General features: G+C 40.5%; 1 protein-coding gene across 3 annotated transcripts in view; it reads left to right on the top strand.

Moving 5' to 3' along the window:
- Nucleotides 1-8,384, top strand: part of phip (pleckstrin homology domain interacting protein) — a 157,467-nt gene extending 149,083 nt beyond the window's left edge. For all 3 annotated transcript variants that reach the window (XM_060938514.1, XM_060938513.1, XM_060938515.1), the window contains 2 exons: nucleotides 3,465-3,853; nucleotides 6,265-8,384. In XM_060938514.1, the coding sequence (XP_060794497.1) occupies nucleotides 3,465-3,853; nucleotides 6,265-6,929 (1,054 nt within the window). In that variant the 3' untranslated portion in view covers nucleotides 6,930-8,384. The remainder of the gene's footprint in view (nucleotides 1-3,464; nucleotides 3,854-6,264) is intronic.
- Nucleotides 8,385-16,188: the final 7,804 nt, after the last annotated feature.

The raw sequence follows: 16,188 nt of genomic DNA, 5'->3' as shown, positions 1-16,188 counted from the left end.
GACAGGGGGTCCATGATTTTTTATTTTATTTATTTATTTATTTATTTATTTATTTTAAACAGTGTTGGCAATCCCAACCCACAATTATCAAATTTATTATATTAATTGTTGAGATTTTTTTTAGTTATTAGTCTGTTTGTCTGGTCCCTTGAAGTGAATTTGTTTAATATAAAATTCACTACCTCGCTGATAAATAATATCAACTTGCTAAGTATTGGTACTTCAACAGAGTATTACACTTAAGAGTTATTCCACGAAATCGAGTCGTACATGAGCTGATAGCCGACGAGGCACGTAGTACCGAGTTGTCTATAATCTATGTACGACAAGATTGAGTGGAATAACCGTTTTATTCTATCTACGTTCACTGGATTTTGAGAAACAGAGTAATTTTATTTTAATTTTTTTGCAAATTTGATAAATAAAAACTTTATAAAAAACATCTGACAAAATCATTTCCGCTTAGAATGTAAACAAACCGGCAAAATGGCAGGAGCAATTTGTGAAAAACGCTATAATAATAATAATAATAATTCTTGAAAATAAATAAAAGATACATTCTTACCATGAAGTACTTTTATTCCATATTTTGTTGCTTTTTTATTTTGGGGGGGTTTTCTTCTCCTTCTTCCGCTTTAGGGTTTTATGGCGGTTGGCAAACCAACTTAAAGGTACATTACTGCCACCGACTGGGCTGGAGTGTGGAACAGGAGACACTGGGGAGCAAAAACTAGATTCTTTGAGCTTTTTCTGTTTCTTTTAAATACCTGATGATAATTTTTTGGGTTTTGTTTTCGAGTAGAGTTTTTATTTCGTCCTCGGTTGGTTCAGCAGCACGCTCTGCCATTTTGTTTTTCTCTACTCACGGTATATGAGCAGATATCCTAGTCGTAGAGTAGCCAATCAGAGTGCACGATTGCTCATATCCAGTGAATGTGGATAGAATAATAAGTATTATTCTGTCACTTGTTCAGTTCGCACTAGAACTTTATCTAGAAGTTCAGCACTTCATGTACCTGACTTTCACACTTGCTGTACGTCGCTCTGGATAAGAGCCTCTGCTAAATGCCTGTAATGTAATGTAATGTAACTTGGTCCTAATGTGCGCAGCCAGGGGCGCCGCCAGAAATTTTGGGCCCCATGAAAGATTAGAATTTTGGGCCCCCCAACTTTGCCCACCCTCGTCACAATTGCACTATTGTTATTATTTGACTTTTGATAGCCCATGGACCTTGAGTTTGTGACTTTGTTATTACATTTTATGTATTAACCTACCAGGGACTAGATGAAAACTGGTCAGTGACCAATTCTGGTGCATTTACAATCACAAATGAAAATTCAAGATTTTGCCACATGCCTTCTTGTACTAGGACAACTGGTAGTGAAACGTGTGATGTGACTGCTAATAAATCATAGAAAAAGTTTTCTACCCAGCATCAGAATACCTATGGAAATCCCATGGATTGTTATGTGTTAGGTAGAAAGCTGTGTGTACTATTCTGCAAAAAGGGAATATGTTTGTATTTCTTCATATGTTGTAACCTCTATCCCTCTTTTATGTGTGCTGCGCTTTCTCCAGCTCCTCAATTTGAAACCAATGGTTTAGAACGTGTGAACATTCCACACACGTAACCATGTCAAACACTTGACTGGTGTCCGTTATTAGCAACACTTTAATCTAGCAAACTGTATATGGCGCTCGCTCATTAAAAACTTCAATCCTAAAGCATTTATGGGTTGTATTGCTGCTTACCTCCTTCTCCAAAGGGGGGTTCAGTGGTTTGGTAGGGCGGAGGACCCCCTGAGGCTGAATCTGTGCATATTTAGGGCACCCCATTAGTTATGAAACTGGTTATTAGCACTAGTTATTAGCACCAGCATAACGTAATATTTCATCTTGTTTATCACACAAGTCAGTTCAGTTATTAAAATGGAAAAAATGTCACTGTACAAACTGTAAAAGTGTTCTGTTGATAGGCTAATCCAACCACGTTCATACTGTTCATTTACCATTCGCTGATATTTTGAACACACGTGAGCGATAGCTACCTTTCTTTGGGAAAAACTGAGTGACCAGTTGCCTGCCTCTCCGGTCCCTCTCAGCTTTCAGCTGCCTTTCTTTACGTTTTTGACAGCCACGCTTCATATTTAGCGATCATAGACTGTACGCACTCCGCTGCTGGCTGGCTGGCTGCTGCACCGCAACACAGCAGCAAGTAGCGTTGCACTGATCAGCACACAGATTTAACGCATCGCGCTTCTACCAGAACTGGACCGTACCATTTCGCAAAAGGGGGAGGGTTAAATGACAATATGTTGAAGAACTCAAGAAATAGACAACCTTGTTCAATTAGCTCATTTTACCAGATGGAATATTGCATTGTTGTTATTTCAAAAGTCTTATTAAAATCATTAAAAGCATATTATCAGCCCCTTAAAGGGCCCCATGGCAGTGCTGGGCCCCTAGAATTGTTCTAACCTTTCCCCCCCTGCCGGCGCCCATGTGCGCAGCGGTAAAAAGCTGTTCGGAACGGAGCCCATAAAGGGACATGGGTAAAAAAAAAAAAACAGACCCTTTTTCTGAAACTAGAGAAAGTATCTGGTGCCTACGTCATGTCTTAACTGATTTATCATATCTTCACTGTTCGAAGAAAAATGCCAATCTCCGAAAATTCAGTTTTCAGGAAAAAAAATAGAGAGTATTGTATAGTACAAAGTATATTTGAATTTAAACACATTTCAACCTGGAAAATTAACTGCACTTGTTTGGTGAAGCAGTTATCATGAGTCTCAATTTGTCTCCGAGGTGATATTCGGGTTAGTATCAACTGGAATACAAATATACACTATATGACCAAAAGTTTGTGGACACCTGACCATCTTAAATATATGTGGTTTTTGAACACTCCATTCAAGACTGAGTTCTCCTTTGCTGTTATAATAATCTCCATTCTTCTGGGAAGGTATCTGGTGTGCATGTTGTCTGTTAGTTGATTTATATCTTCTGGTGCAATTTGCGTTCTTGCATATATCCCGCGATACGGTCGTTCTCCTGTCAGAATCGCTTTATCATATTTATGGAGTTCAGGTGTTTTTTCACATGTCCCTTTAGGGGCTCTGTACTTTGGCTTTAATAAATAGATTTTTTTTTAATTATTATATGGTCCAGTTTGAGAACCTGGGCTTTTTAAGTTGATTAAAAAAAACATTTACATGTCTGTTTAGGTGTAGGGGGGGGGCACTTATGACAGCCAGGGTTAATTTATAATGGCAGGAAAAAAAAGTTAAAATAAAGTCAATTAAATACACATTTGTCTTTTTCGTACTTGGGTGGGGTTTTTTTCAGAAGGCCGAAACATGATATTACAGTACTGGAATTACGTATCCTCAGTAATCTTCCCCATGCTGGTTATTCTGTGTTAACTGTCCTCGGTAATGCTTTCCTCTGTTTCCTTTCCCATCAGCCCTGAGAGGAAGAAGCGTGTCTCCTCTCGTGCTCCTCCTCGCTCTGATGCAGCAGCTCCACCCACACCAGCTAGCCACTCCCGCCCTGCGTCCTTAAGACAAACACTTCCGCATATCAACGGCAAAGCGGAACACACCGTCACCGCTGGGCGCACTCGTAGCTCCAGTCGTTTTGGCACTCATTCCACAGACCCGCCTCCATCGCAGTCATCTCCACCCCCTCTCCCCACCCACAGCAAAGGACCAGATTCCACATCCAGGACTGCTCGAGCTCAGAACTCTCAGGCTTCTCCCAGCATCTCCAAGGAAACCGAGAGTTCCAGCAACGCGGACAGCGGAGGCAGGGAGTCGAGGCGGAAACTTCGAACTCCTGTCAAGCACACGCCAGGTTTGGGATTTATCACGCTTTCATTTGTACAACTGTAAAGGTATTTGCGCTGTCGGATGATGGGGTGTGGATGTAGCATGTGCAGAATGTTATACCACACCTTGATGCTCTGAGACTCAGTTTTCTGTATTACCCGTCTATAATGTTTATGATTTGGAATTGATCCAAAATCAGCAAGGTCACAATGTCAGGAATAGTTTTCTTCAATAGCTCCCTTCCTGTTTTAATAATTTAGGGTCATGGTCCCTGGGTGCAAAAGGTTTGAGAACACTTGGCTTAGGAGATTCGAGATCCACCTAAAAATATATCTTCGGTTCACCGTTACACGAGTCAGGCTGAATCCCAAAAGGCTTCCTAATCAGTGTCTGTTTTCACTGTTCGAAGAAAAATTTCAATCCCTGAAAATTCAGTTTTTCAGTAAAAAACACTCCTTTTCATGAGGATTATTATAAAGTACAACATGTATTTAAATTTAAACACATTTCAGCTTAGAAAGTTGACTGCACTGGTTTGGTGAAGCAGTTACCGTAAGCCTCAATTTGCAGGTGATATTAGGGTTAGTATCAACTGGAATACTCGATATGCCCAAAGATTTGTGGAGCCCTGACCATTATACCTATATGTAGTTTTTGAACACTCCATTCGAGAGCAAACAAATGTTCTATACAGCTGTGTTCTTCCAAAGCTCCGACAACAGTCCGGGGAAGAACCACATATGGGTCTGATGATCTGATGACCAAACTTTTGGCCATGTAGTGTGTATTGTATGCAGTGTCTCAGTAGAGTGATCCAGATCAGGCTTTTCCAGTTAGATCCAGAATTTTTCCCAATATATTAAAAAAAAACCCACAAAAAAACCCCACAAACTTTTCTCACTTCACTTATACCTCTGGCAGTGCTCATTTTTACAGCGCTGGTGTATTTGTCCTGTATGATGCACCATTCTCCTGTAGGTATAATATTCCATCCAGATATTTAACAGTTATTCCACGAAATTGAGTTGTGCATGAGCTGATAGCATGCGCCTCATCGACTATCAAGTCAAGTCAACTTTATTGTCAAATATGCTATACATGCTCGACATACAGCACAGATGAAATTTCAGCTTAGAAAGCTGACTATAATCCGTGTACGACGAGATTGAGTGGAATAACTGTTTTATTCTATCCACATTCACTGGATTTTGAGAAACAGCATTTTAATTTTATTTTTTGCAAATTCGATGAATAAAATCTTTATAAAGAATGTCCGACAAAATCGTTTCCGCTTGGAATGTAAACAAACCGGCGAAATGGCAGGAGCAATTTGTGAAAAATGCGATAATAAAAATTCTTGGAAAAAAAAAAGATGCGTTCTTAACATCAATTATTTTTTTCGCGGTCCAGTTTCCATCAAGTCCTGCACTCTGATTGGCTGGCGAGCGGGTCTGTATCCTACGATACAGACCCCAGTTACGGACCTCTGGCGACTCGCTCGTTCACAACAACTACAAACATAGTAGCATTTTTTGTCAACATTTATCTTTTTTTATAAGATTTATTTATAAGATTATCAAAAATCTTATAAATTTTTGCCAGCATTTCTCAGGAGAATAGCATTAATTTTACAGCATGGATAGCGATAACGACAGTGTTCACAGCGAAAGCGAGTTTTACTACCCTGAGGAAGAAGAAATAAAAGAAAACATTTCAGGAGAAAACTAAAAACCTCTAACTGTTGCTAACGCCGAGCAAAAACATGGCTGAATCCTGAATGACTCCTATTTGTATAAATAGGGGACTACATAGGCGGCAAAATGTAGTTTTTTTCCTGCCATGGAAGTGCACTTGTATACCGAGGAGGAAGCCATTTGCATTACAGCCGTGAATGAGGATTCAAAATGGCGGCTCGCCTTGGTTTTCCCTTTCGGGCGCTCTCGTTTTCTGTTAGAATTTGGTAAAGGAAAAAATAAATATATTATTTACCAGCTTAAGGTCGGTCCGTATGGTGAAATACCGTGACCTCGGCCTTGAACACTGACCTCAGCCCAGAGGGCCTCGCTCAGTACTTTCAAGACCTCGGTCACGGTATTTCACCATATGGACCTCCCAGCTGGTAAATTTATATATATATATATATATATATATATATATATATATATTTTTTTTTTTATTCCATATTTTGTGGTTTTGTTTTTGAGTAGTTTTTGATTCACCAACACGCGCCGCCATTTTGTTTTTCTCTACTCACAGTATATGAACTGATAGCCTAGTAGTAGAGTAGCCAATCAGAGTGTGCGATTGCTCATATCCAGTGAATGTGGAGAGAATAAATATGCTTATAGATTATATGGTGATAAAAACTGACTTCATTCGATGTTATTATCTACGATGGTTTTACTTCTTCATTTATCCACTCTGTTCTTCTGCCAGGTCCAGTGGATCATCCTCCTCTTCCTCCCAACAACATTCATCTGAATGGCCATAGCAGTCAAATGCCATTGGGTGTAGTGAAAAGGGGGCGTGGTAGACCCAGACTGGAGACTCAGATAAGGACAGCAGAGGTTGTTGAACCACCCCCGTTGCTCCGCCCTCCAGGGAAGCGGGGCAGGAAAAGTAAAAAAGAGCTGGAGGCTCTGCGTTTGAACTCCACCAACGAGGAGGAGCCCGACCAGTCCACAGGTGACGAGGCCGGGGCTTCGTCCACCGCACAGGATACTAGCCTATCAGACTCAGGGGCGGGGCTTCCACAGCAACCAAAGCGTCGTGGAAGACCGCGGTTAGTGAGGACAGCAGAGCAAGCCCCTCCAAGTCCCAAAACTGTTAGAAGGAGCGGACGCCGTTGCAACGAACAGAACACATCTCCTGCCCCAAAGGAGGTACCAGAAGGGGCGGAGTCTGGAGGGGATGGGAACAGTAAGGGACCTATGAAAACGCGTAACCAGGGCCGTAGGACAGCGTTCTACAATGAGGAAGACTCTGAAGAAGAGCAGAGACAGCTTCTGTTCGAGGATGCCTCTATCACTTTCGGCACATCGAGCAAAGGCAGAGTTCGCAAACTTACAGAGAAGGCCAAAGCCAACCTTATTGGCTGGTAACAGTGCCAACGGCATGGTACTTTGTGCCATCCTCTATCTACCCCACAGCGCACTGGGGTGACACCATTCCTGCTGCTATCTGACTTGAGTTTATGTGAATCTGATCCTGACTCTGTACTGAAGGGCTTTTAGCCTTAGAGTCATCACCCCTCCACCCCCACCCAAAAAAATACTCATACATGCAGTTAAACTTCTCACTTTTTTCCATTTCCAAGTGCACTGTTTGAAATCCAGCGACTCATGATCCTTTCAGTCTGACGAACTTCTTAGTTTTTTGTTTTTCTTTTCCTGCATAACACACGCACATGAACATGTTTTTACACAGTAGTAGTTGCTAATAGCAACAAATCAAAGCATCCTTCAGAAATCACTTTTAAACACAGAGTGTTTTCAAAGTGTGAGTGAGTGTGTGTGAGTGAGTGAGTGTGTGTGAGTGAGTGTGTGTGTGTGCAGAGTTTGGGAATAGTATATTTGGTGGTTATGCAATGATGGACCTTTTAAAACTGTTCTTATTGTCTTTAAATGTTTAAGTCAAAAGAAGAAATTATGACTGGTTTTAGCATGTTTTATATGATTAGCAATACCTTGTGCCTTTTTGATCATTTAAATACATTGATATTTCTTTGTACTCCACACTGTGTAGTATTTTATGTGTGTGTGTGTGTGTGTGTGTGTGTGTGTGTGTGTGTGAGAAAGAGAGAGAGGAATGCTTTTCTATCGTTGATTTATCCATAACTAATTGTGGCGATTGATCTGTTGTAGAGATGCAGACTGGTGAGCAGAGAGTCTCCTGACTGTGTGTGTGTGTGTGTGTGTGTGTGTGTGTGTGTTAGGACTGTGAAATTCCTTTAAAAATTGCATTCGAATTTTGGGCTCCCATATGGTGCAGCAGTAAATGGTAAATTGTAGAGGTGTGACGATTAATCGATCCTCGATCTATCGATCCATTTCAATCCGCGATTAAAATTTAATCAAATTCACTGATGATTCACTCAATACCTAATTTCATCCCAATAACCCTAGGTGCATTACAAATTTCGACTAATGGCATAACTTTGATATTAAAATTTTGATTCGGTATCCGGCGCAGCCATGTTTGTGGTTGGTATGACAATCTCACGAGATCACGTGTTGCTTTGTTAACAACATGGCAGACGACTCGGAATTCCTGAAGCCGACGGATTTTAAAAGCCCAGTTTGGCGGCATTTCTTACAATCTCAGTGCCTTATCTACTCTCTGGACAACGACTGTTGTGTCTCAAGCGGTGGGATTCACTTCGACACAAGTGACTGTATTTTTGTGTTTTAAAAGATTGAGACAAAAGTCATGAAGTTTTCATTGCTTTTTTTGTTTCTTAGTGTTTTGCGGTTTGAAAATTAAAACGTGCCAAAAATGACTGAACTGTGATGCATCCATAGTTGCATTCAATGTCTGAATAAAGACTGCAAAGGCAACACGACTTGTTTGTTTTTTATTGCTGTACATTTCTAGGCTGACAGTTAACAGGATACTGACAGTGATTTGCATCAGTTATAAAATAGAGGACAAAAAAATGTGAATCGTGATTCGAATCAGAAGGTCAAAGTTGTGATTCGAATCGAATCGTGAAAAAACTGAATCGTCACACCTCTAGTAAATTGGTAAGTCAACAGGAGTTCATGTGATCATAACTGGCCCTGTTTTTGGTGGGATGAATCGCATTACTCTCTCCCTTTCTCTCCCTATCTCCTAGATACAGAAGGAGGCAGTTAGTGTCTTCATCAGCTGCCATGTGACTTTGCATTTGAGAGGGAAAGCATGTGCTACTCTTCACCCTTCCTCATCGCTCACTGCGGTGTGATGGGGAGAACAAGCTGCAGGGTGGAAAGGCTTAAAAAAGTGCATTCCTACATTTAATTCGGTGCATTTCAATATTAATACTCCAGCTGACAAAGTGAAAATTATCAGTAAGCTTTACACCAGGGGCGGATCCAGCTCTCACTAACAGGGTGGGCCAGGAAATTTTTTTTTTTTGGGGGGGGGGCGCAACATTATATGTACATATATGACTTTTTTTTTCCCCCTCTCTCCATCGGGTGGGTGGGCCAGCCTTGTGATTAGGTGGGCCAGGCCCCCTCCGTAGAGCCGGCCCATTTTACACTACGGGTTCGTATAACATAAGCTATGAAATGAGAAAATCAATAAGCAGCAATAACACTTTTATCGTTAAATTGAATATTTAAGATTTATTTACCCATTTGAAAAAAAATTATTATTGAACATGGCTTTGCATTCGCTGTGTATATATTCACTACATATACACTCCTCAGCCACTATATTAGGTACACCCATACATCTGCTGTTATCTAAATCAGCCAATCCGTTGAGAGCAGCACAATGCGTAAAATCATGCAGATACAAAAGAAAAGCTTCTCAGCATGCAACAGCAGAAGACCGCACTTGGTTCCCACTCCTGCCAGCCAAGAACAGGAATCTTAGAATCAAGAACATGTCCCTATTAAAGTGGCCGGTGAGTGTATTACAACCCCGATTCCAAAAAAGTTGGGACAAAGTACAAATTGTAAATAAAAACGGAATGCAATGATGTGGAAGTTTCAAAATTCCATATTTTATTCAGAATAGAACATAGATGATATATCAAATGTTTAAACTGAGAAAATGTATCATTTAAAGAGAAAAATTAGGTGATTTTAAATTTCATGACAACACATCTCAAAAAAGTTGGGACAAGGCCATGTTTCCCACTGTGAGACATCCCCTTTTCTCTTTACAACAGTCTGTAAACGTCTGGGGACTGAGGAGACAAGTTGCTCAAGTTTAGGGATAGGAATGTTAACCCATTCTTGTCCAATGTAGGATTCTAGTTGCTCAACTGTCTTAGGTCTTTTTTGTCGTATCTTCCGTTTTATGACGCGCCAAATGTTTTCTATGGGTGAAAGATCTGGACTGCAGGCTGGCCAGTTCAGTACCCGGACCCTTCTTCTACGCAGCCATGATGCTGTAATTGATGCAGTATGTGGTTTGGCATTGTCATGTTGGAAAATGCAAGGTCTTCCCTGAAAGAGACGTTGTCTGGATGGGAGCATATGTTGCTCTAGAACCTGGATATACCTTTCAGCATCAATGGTGTCTTTCCAGATGTGTAAGCTGCCCATGCCACATGCACTAATGCAACCCCATACCATCAGAGATGCAGGCTTCTGAACTGAGCACTGATAACAACTCGGGTCGTCCTTCTCCTCTTTAGTCCGGATGACATGGCGTCCCTGATTTCCATAAAGAACTTCAAATTTTGATTCGTCTGACCACAGAACAGTTTTCCACTTTGCCACAGTCCATTTTAAATGAGCCTTGGCCCAGAGAAGACGTCTGCACTTCTGGATCATGTTTAGATACGGCTTCTTCTTTGAACTATAGAGTTTTAGCTGGCAACGGCGGATGGCACGGTGAATTGTGTTCACAGATAATGTTCTCTGGAAATATTCCTGAGCCCATTTTGTGATTTCCAATACAGAAGCATGCCTGTATGTGATGCAGTGCCATCTAAGGGCCCGAAGATCACGGGCACCCAGTCTGGTTTTCCGGCCTTGACCCTTACGCACAGAGATTCTTCCAGATTCTCTGAATCTTTTGATGATATTATGCACTGTAGATGATGATATGTTCAAACTCTTTGCAATTTTACACTGTCGAACTCCTTTCTGATATTGCTCCACTATTTGTCGGCGCAGAATTAGGGGGATTGGTGATCCTCTTCCCATCTTTACTTCTGAGAGCCGCTGCCACTCCAAGATGCTCTTTTTATACCCAGTCATGTTAATGACCTATTGCCAATTGACCTAATGAGTTGCAATTTGGTCCTCCAGCTGTTCCTTTTTTGTACCTTTAACTTTTCCAGCCTCTTATTGCCCCTGTCCCAACTTTTTTGAGATGTGTTGCTGTCATGAAATTTCAAATGAGCCAATATTTGGCATGAAATTTCAAAATGTCTCGCTTTCAACATTTGATATGTTGTCTATGTTCTATTGTGAATACAATATCAGTTTTTGATATTTGTAAATTATTGCATTCCGTTTTTATTTACAATTTGTTCTTTGTCCCAACTTTTTTGGAATTGGGGTTGTATAACAATGCTATTATTAAAAACGTACTGTATATCGTGCACATGCAGTGTCATGCAGAACACCATTTGAGATTCAGTTAAAGAAAATAGTAAATCCAATACGTATCTGCTTCCTCTCACCTTAAAAACAGCACCGGTCCGGTCCGGTAAGGTCTGAATGACTTGAATAGGTCATGTCAGTTGTAGCTTACTCTTCCAGTGAAAGATGACAGTTCATCTAGAGCTCAAGGGTGCCTACGTTTCACTCTGTTGTTCCAAATCATTTCATAAGTTTCCTGTAGGGTTGAGGTATTTCACCTTATGGCTTGGCCCTACAGTCGTCATCATCAGAACGTGCTCTGGTTGGAGTCTGGACAATAAATGACCATCTGGTTTTATACCGAGTACAGGTGTACAGTTATCCAGGTATGTAACCTATTAACACGGTAAAACAAGCAGATGGTACTGATGGAAGACGTAAATGACCATTTTCCTACATCAAGTCATGACAATTCATCCAAAAAGGTTTTTGATAGACTTGTGTTATTGCCACTAATATTAAAATACTGAATTACGTTTTTGCGTTTGAATAAGTAATTATTCTGAAATTTGTTTTGACAGCTGTGTGTGTGTTGTAACAGAGGTGACCTCTTGCTTATACAGTCTGTAGACATGTATTTGTTGTAACATTATTTCACAGTCACACTCTTGGACCCCAAATTCCCACGGTGACACTTAAAAGACTAACTTGTGAGACACACACATCTTGAGAGCTCTATTGTTTGCCATTTCACCATTTCTGCACTGCAATTTGGGGTTTATCTTGTATTCTAGAGGAGCTCCACTGATGTGAGTCCTGTACATTATGATGGAGTGTAGGATTTATTCTGTAAGCGCAGTCAGTCAGGAGCACTGTGAGGGTTCTCGTCACATCTGCTCATTCAAGCAGATAACACGCAGGCAAGAGAAACAGCAATGGTCCATCTGTGTCTGTGCTTTGACCTGTTTCCTCGATTTTTTTTTTCTTTTGGTTTGTTTTTGTGATGGACACAAATATAGGCATGTGCTGATAAAACAAGGAATAACACAACAGGGGCATTTCATCTCATTATCTGTAGCCGCTTTATCCTGTTCTACAGGGTCGCAGGCAAGCTGGATCCTATCCCAGCTGACTACGGGCGAAAGGCGGGGTACACCCTGGACAAGTCGCCAGGTCATCACAGGGCTGACACATAGACACAGACAACCATTCACACTCTCATTCACACCTACGCTCAATTTAGAGTCACCAGTTAACCTAACCTGCATGTCTTTGGACTGTGGGGGAAACCGGAGCACCCGGAGGAAACCCACGCGGACACGGGGAGAACATGCAAACTCCGCACAGAAAGGCCCTCGCCGGCCACGGGGCTCGAACCCGGACCTTCTTGCTGTGAGGCAACAGCGCTAACTACTACACCACCGTGCCGCTACTGCTTTCAATATTTTTTCCAAATTTTAAGGATCATTGCCCTTGTCCTTCTTTGAGATCTCTGATGAACTTTGAGAATTGTGATGAGTATTTACATGCTCATTAATAATACAGTCAGATTTTGACAGATTAGTATAAAATATCACTAACCTGGCATTTTTTAATTTTTCTAAATTTCCGCAAATGCATTTTGTACGTTATGTCTGTATGTAATTTTTCAATCAAACCAAGCTGTCATAAAATTGAACAGCGCTACGTGTACGGCCCATTCTATAACTGCGGGTACATTTCAAGTGTCGATTCTGTTCGTCATCGTCAACTCTGTTGTCGTTAAACTGGGCAATCTATTAACAGAGTTGACATTTCCCACATGCTAACTAACCTCGAACCAGCTACCACACGGCATGTATAAAAACAGAATTTTATGGATTTGGATCATATTATTGTTGTATTTAAAAAATGAGTGAGAGATTCACTCCGATATCACAATAACAGATTTGACGAATAATTAATCTACTGTTGGTGTAAAATCCTCAACATTTTATTCACATGAATGAGAGAAAAAAACAGAACATAACATCCCTCACTGCCTTTCTGAAGTTTCCCGCCAGAGGAAGTGACATCACTTCCTCTCTCAGGTCTCATGTGTCTTATTAAAAGTCTTTGTGGATTTTATGCGGTTTTATCACAGAGTTGACAAGAACATTGGGATGGATAAAAAAATATTTTTATGACTGAAATTTCACATAATACAGAAAATAGCCTTCCTACACAATTGATTTTATAACAGTTAATAGAATAAGCTCCACAAAACAGACTGTTAGACTGAATCACTTACTGTTTATTAGAGTTGAACGGATGAATCAGGAGTCGAAGACGGCCAGTAATGTGGGGGGAGGGGTGGGAGTCGTTTAGTTAATGTTTTATGGATAAATTGGGTCGTAAATGTACATCGAGCATCGCTATCGGTGAAAGTTTGTCATAATTTGCATTATTGTTCAAAATTGATTCAATAAAGATTTCTTTTGGGGAAAATAACAAAAGGTTTATCTCAGAAACGTGAAATGAAATGCACACCGAATTCTAGAATGACCCGTATGCAATGCACAACCATGAAAACTCACAAGTATTTGTAAAGTATTTACCAGGAAAGCAACTTTAGAGTCACCCTTTAGCAGCCATAGGTCATTTGTAATGATAACACCGAACTAGAAAAGGTTAAAGTACATGTTGTTAATTAATAATTTAAGACGTAATTAATAGCTGGCAAATTGCTGTAGTATAAGAGGAATAAAACACGTGATTATTTTCCTGTTACACCACATACCGTCATGTTTCCTTATATGAGGTACGTAGTGCTCCTCTACTCTTATCAGTGCTCCTCTACTACCATTTTATCAGGTCAGGTTCCGTCTGCATCTCGCAGGTTGGAGATTGCTTGCCGCCAGCTCTCTCCGTTTCTTCTTCTCACAATCCCTTCTATATTGGTATCAAGCCATTCTTTTATGTCATCCAACCAAACTCTCCTCTGTCTGCTCTCTTTCCTGACACTTTCCCCATCAGCACATCTGCCAGTAGGCCTTCAGCCCTTATCAAATGCCCGCATTACCAGCTTTTCCTTTTCATGACTTTTGTCATCAGTTCTCGTTGTATTCCAGCCATCTCCAAAACATGCGCATTACTCATCTTTTTCTGCTAACTGATCTTAAGTGCACGCCAGTAACACCAAATTTCAAAAGCTCTCAGCTTACGTATCAGGTCTGCACTCATGGTCCAGCATTCCGCACCGTATAGGGCAATAGACCATACACATTTTAATCATCCTCACTCTTGTTTGTATCAGTATCTTTGAATTGGTCAAGTACTGGTACAGTGGTGCTTGAAAGTTTGTGAACCCTTTAGAATTTTCTATATTTCTGCATAAATATGACCTAAAACATCATCAGATTTTCACACAAGTCCTAAAAGTAGATAAAGAGAACCCAGTTAAACAAATGAGACAAAAATATTATAATTGGTCATTTATTTATTGAGGAAAATGCTCCAATATTACATATCTGTGAGTGGCAAAAGTATGTGAACCTCTAGGATTAGCAGTTAATTTGAAGGTGAAATTAGAGTTTTCAATCAATGGGATGACAATCAGGTGTGAGTGGGCACTCTGTTTTATTTAAAGAACAGGGCTCTATCAAAGTCTGATCTTCACAACACATGTTTGTGGAAGTGTATCATGGCACGAACAAAGGAGATTTCTGAGGACCTCAGAAAAAGCGTTGTTGATGCTCATCAGGCTGGAAAAGGTTACAAAACCATCTCTAAAGAGTTTGGACTCCACCAGTCTACAGTCAGAGAGATTGTGTACAAATGGAGGAAATTCAAGACCATTGTTACCCTCCCCAGGAGTGGGCGACCAACAAAGATCACTCCAAGAGCAAGGCGTGTAATAGTCAGTGAGGTCCCAAAGGACCCCAGGGTAACTTCTAAGCAACTGAAGGCCTCTCTCACATTGGCTAATGTTCATGAGTCCACCATCAGGAGAACACTGAACAACAATGGTGTGCATGGCAAGGTTGCAAGGAGAAAGCCACTGCTCTCCAAAAAGAACATTGCTGCTCATCTGCAGTTTGCTAAAGATCACGTGGACAAGCCAGAAGGCTATTGGAAAAATGTTTTGTGGACGGATGAGACCAAAATAGAACTTTTTGGTTTAAATGAGAAGCGTTATGTTTGGAGAAAGGAAAACGCTGCATTCCAGCATAAGAACCTTATCCCATCTGTGAAACATGGTGGTGGTAGTATCATGGTTTGGGCCTGTTTTGCTACATCTGGGCCAGGACGGTTTGCCATCACTGATGGAACAACGAATTCTGAATTATACCAGCGAATTCTAAAGGAAAAGGTCAGGACATCTGTCCATGAACTGAATCTCAAGAGAAGGTGGGTCATGCAGCAAAACAACGACCCTAAGCACACAAGTCGTTCTACCAAAGAATGGTTAAAGAAGAATAAAGTTAATGTTTTGGAATGGTCAAGTCAAAGTCCTGACCTTAATCCAATCGAAATGTTGTGGAAGGACCTGAAGTGACAGCCCTGTCTGACACCACGCTTGATCTTCACCCAGTTCGAAGAAGCTTGTCCATCCACTCTGACCGCTGCTTCCTGTTTCCAGTACAGATTACGCAGAAGGTGTAGGCTTTGTTTACCCACCTTCTGTCTTTCTAGCAGGCTCATCAGCTTAGCATGGTGCACTTTATCAAAAAAGTAGTGTAATCGATAAAGCACAGGTAGACCTGTATTGATCTCTCACAATACCTGAGAGATCTATCATCAGGTAGCAAATAAAAATAATAATAATTAAACTACAGTTGCTGAATAGTCATGACTTGAATAAAAAAAAAATCAGCTTTATGGTTTTTGTAGATTCAGTTTTTCTGAAGTGAATATAAAGATGGTGAGTTGATTATCTGATTTTAGCAGTTTGTAGAGAAGTGTAAAGCCATTGGTGAATTTTAAAGCTTTTTTTTTTGGATGGGGTGTTCTTGATTCTGAAAGTAAATGCAGTGTTTTTGGAAAGAAATGCAATTACTGAGTCGCTCAGGTAAACCCAGAGTCTTCTATCAAATTAAATAAGATTTTTTTTTAAACAAGTTGGTTGAATTACGGTCATTTTAAATTTATCAGATGA

Source organism: Neoarius graeffei, chromosome 13 (genome assembly GCF_027579695.1).
Source record: "Neoarius graeffei isolate fNeoGra1 chromosome 13, fNeoGra1.pri, whole genome shotgun sequence".
In the NCBI taxonomy this organism is placed as follows: Eukaryota; Metazoa; Chordata; class Actinopteri; order Siluriformes; family Ariidae; genus Neoarius; species Neoarius graeffei.
This window is presented reverse-complemented; position numbering and strand designations above follow the sequence as displayed.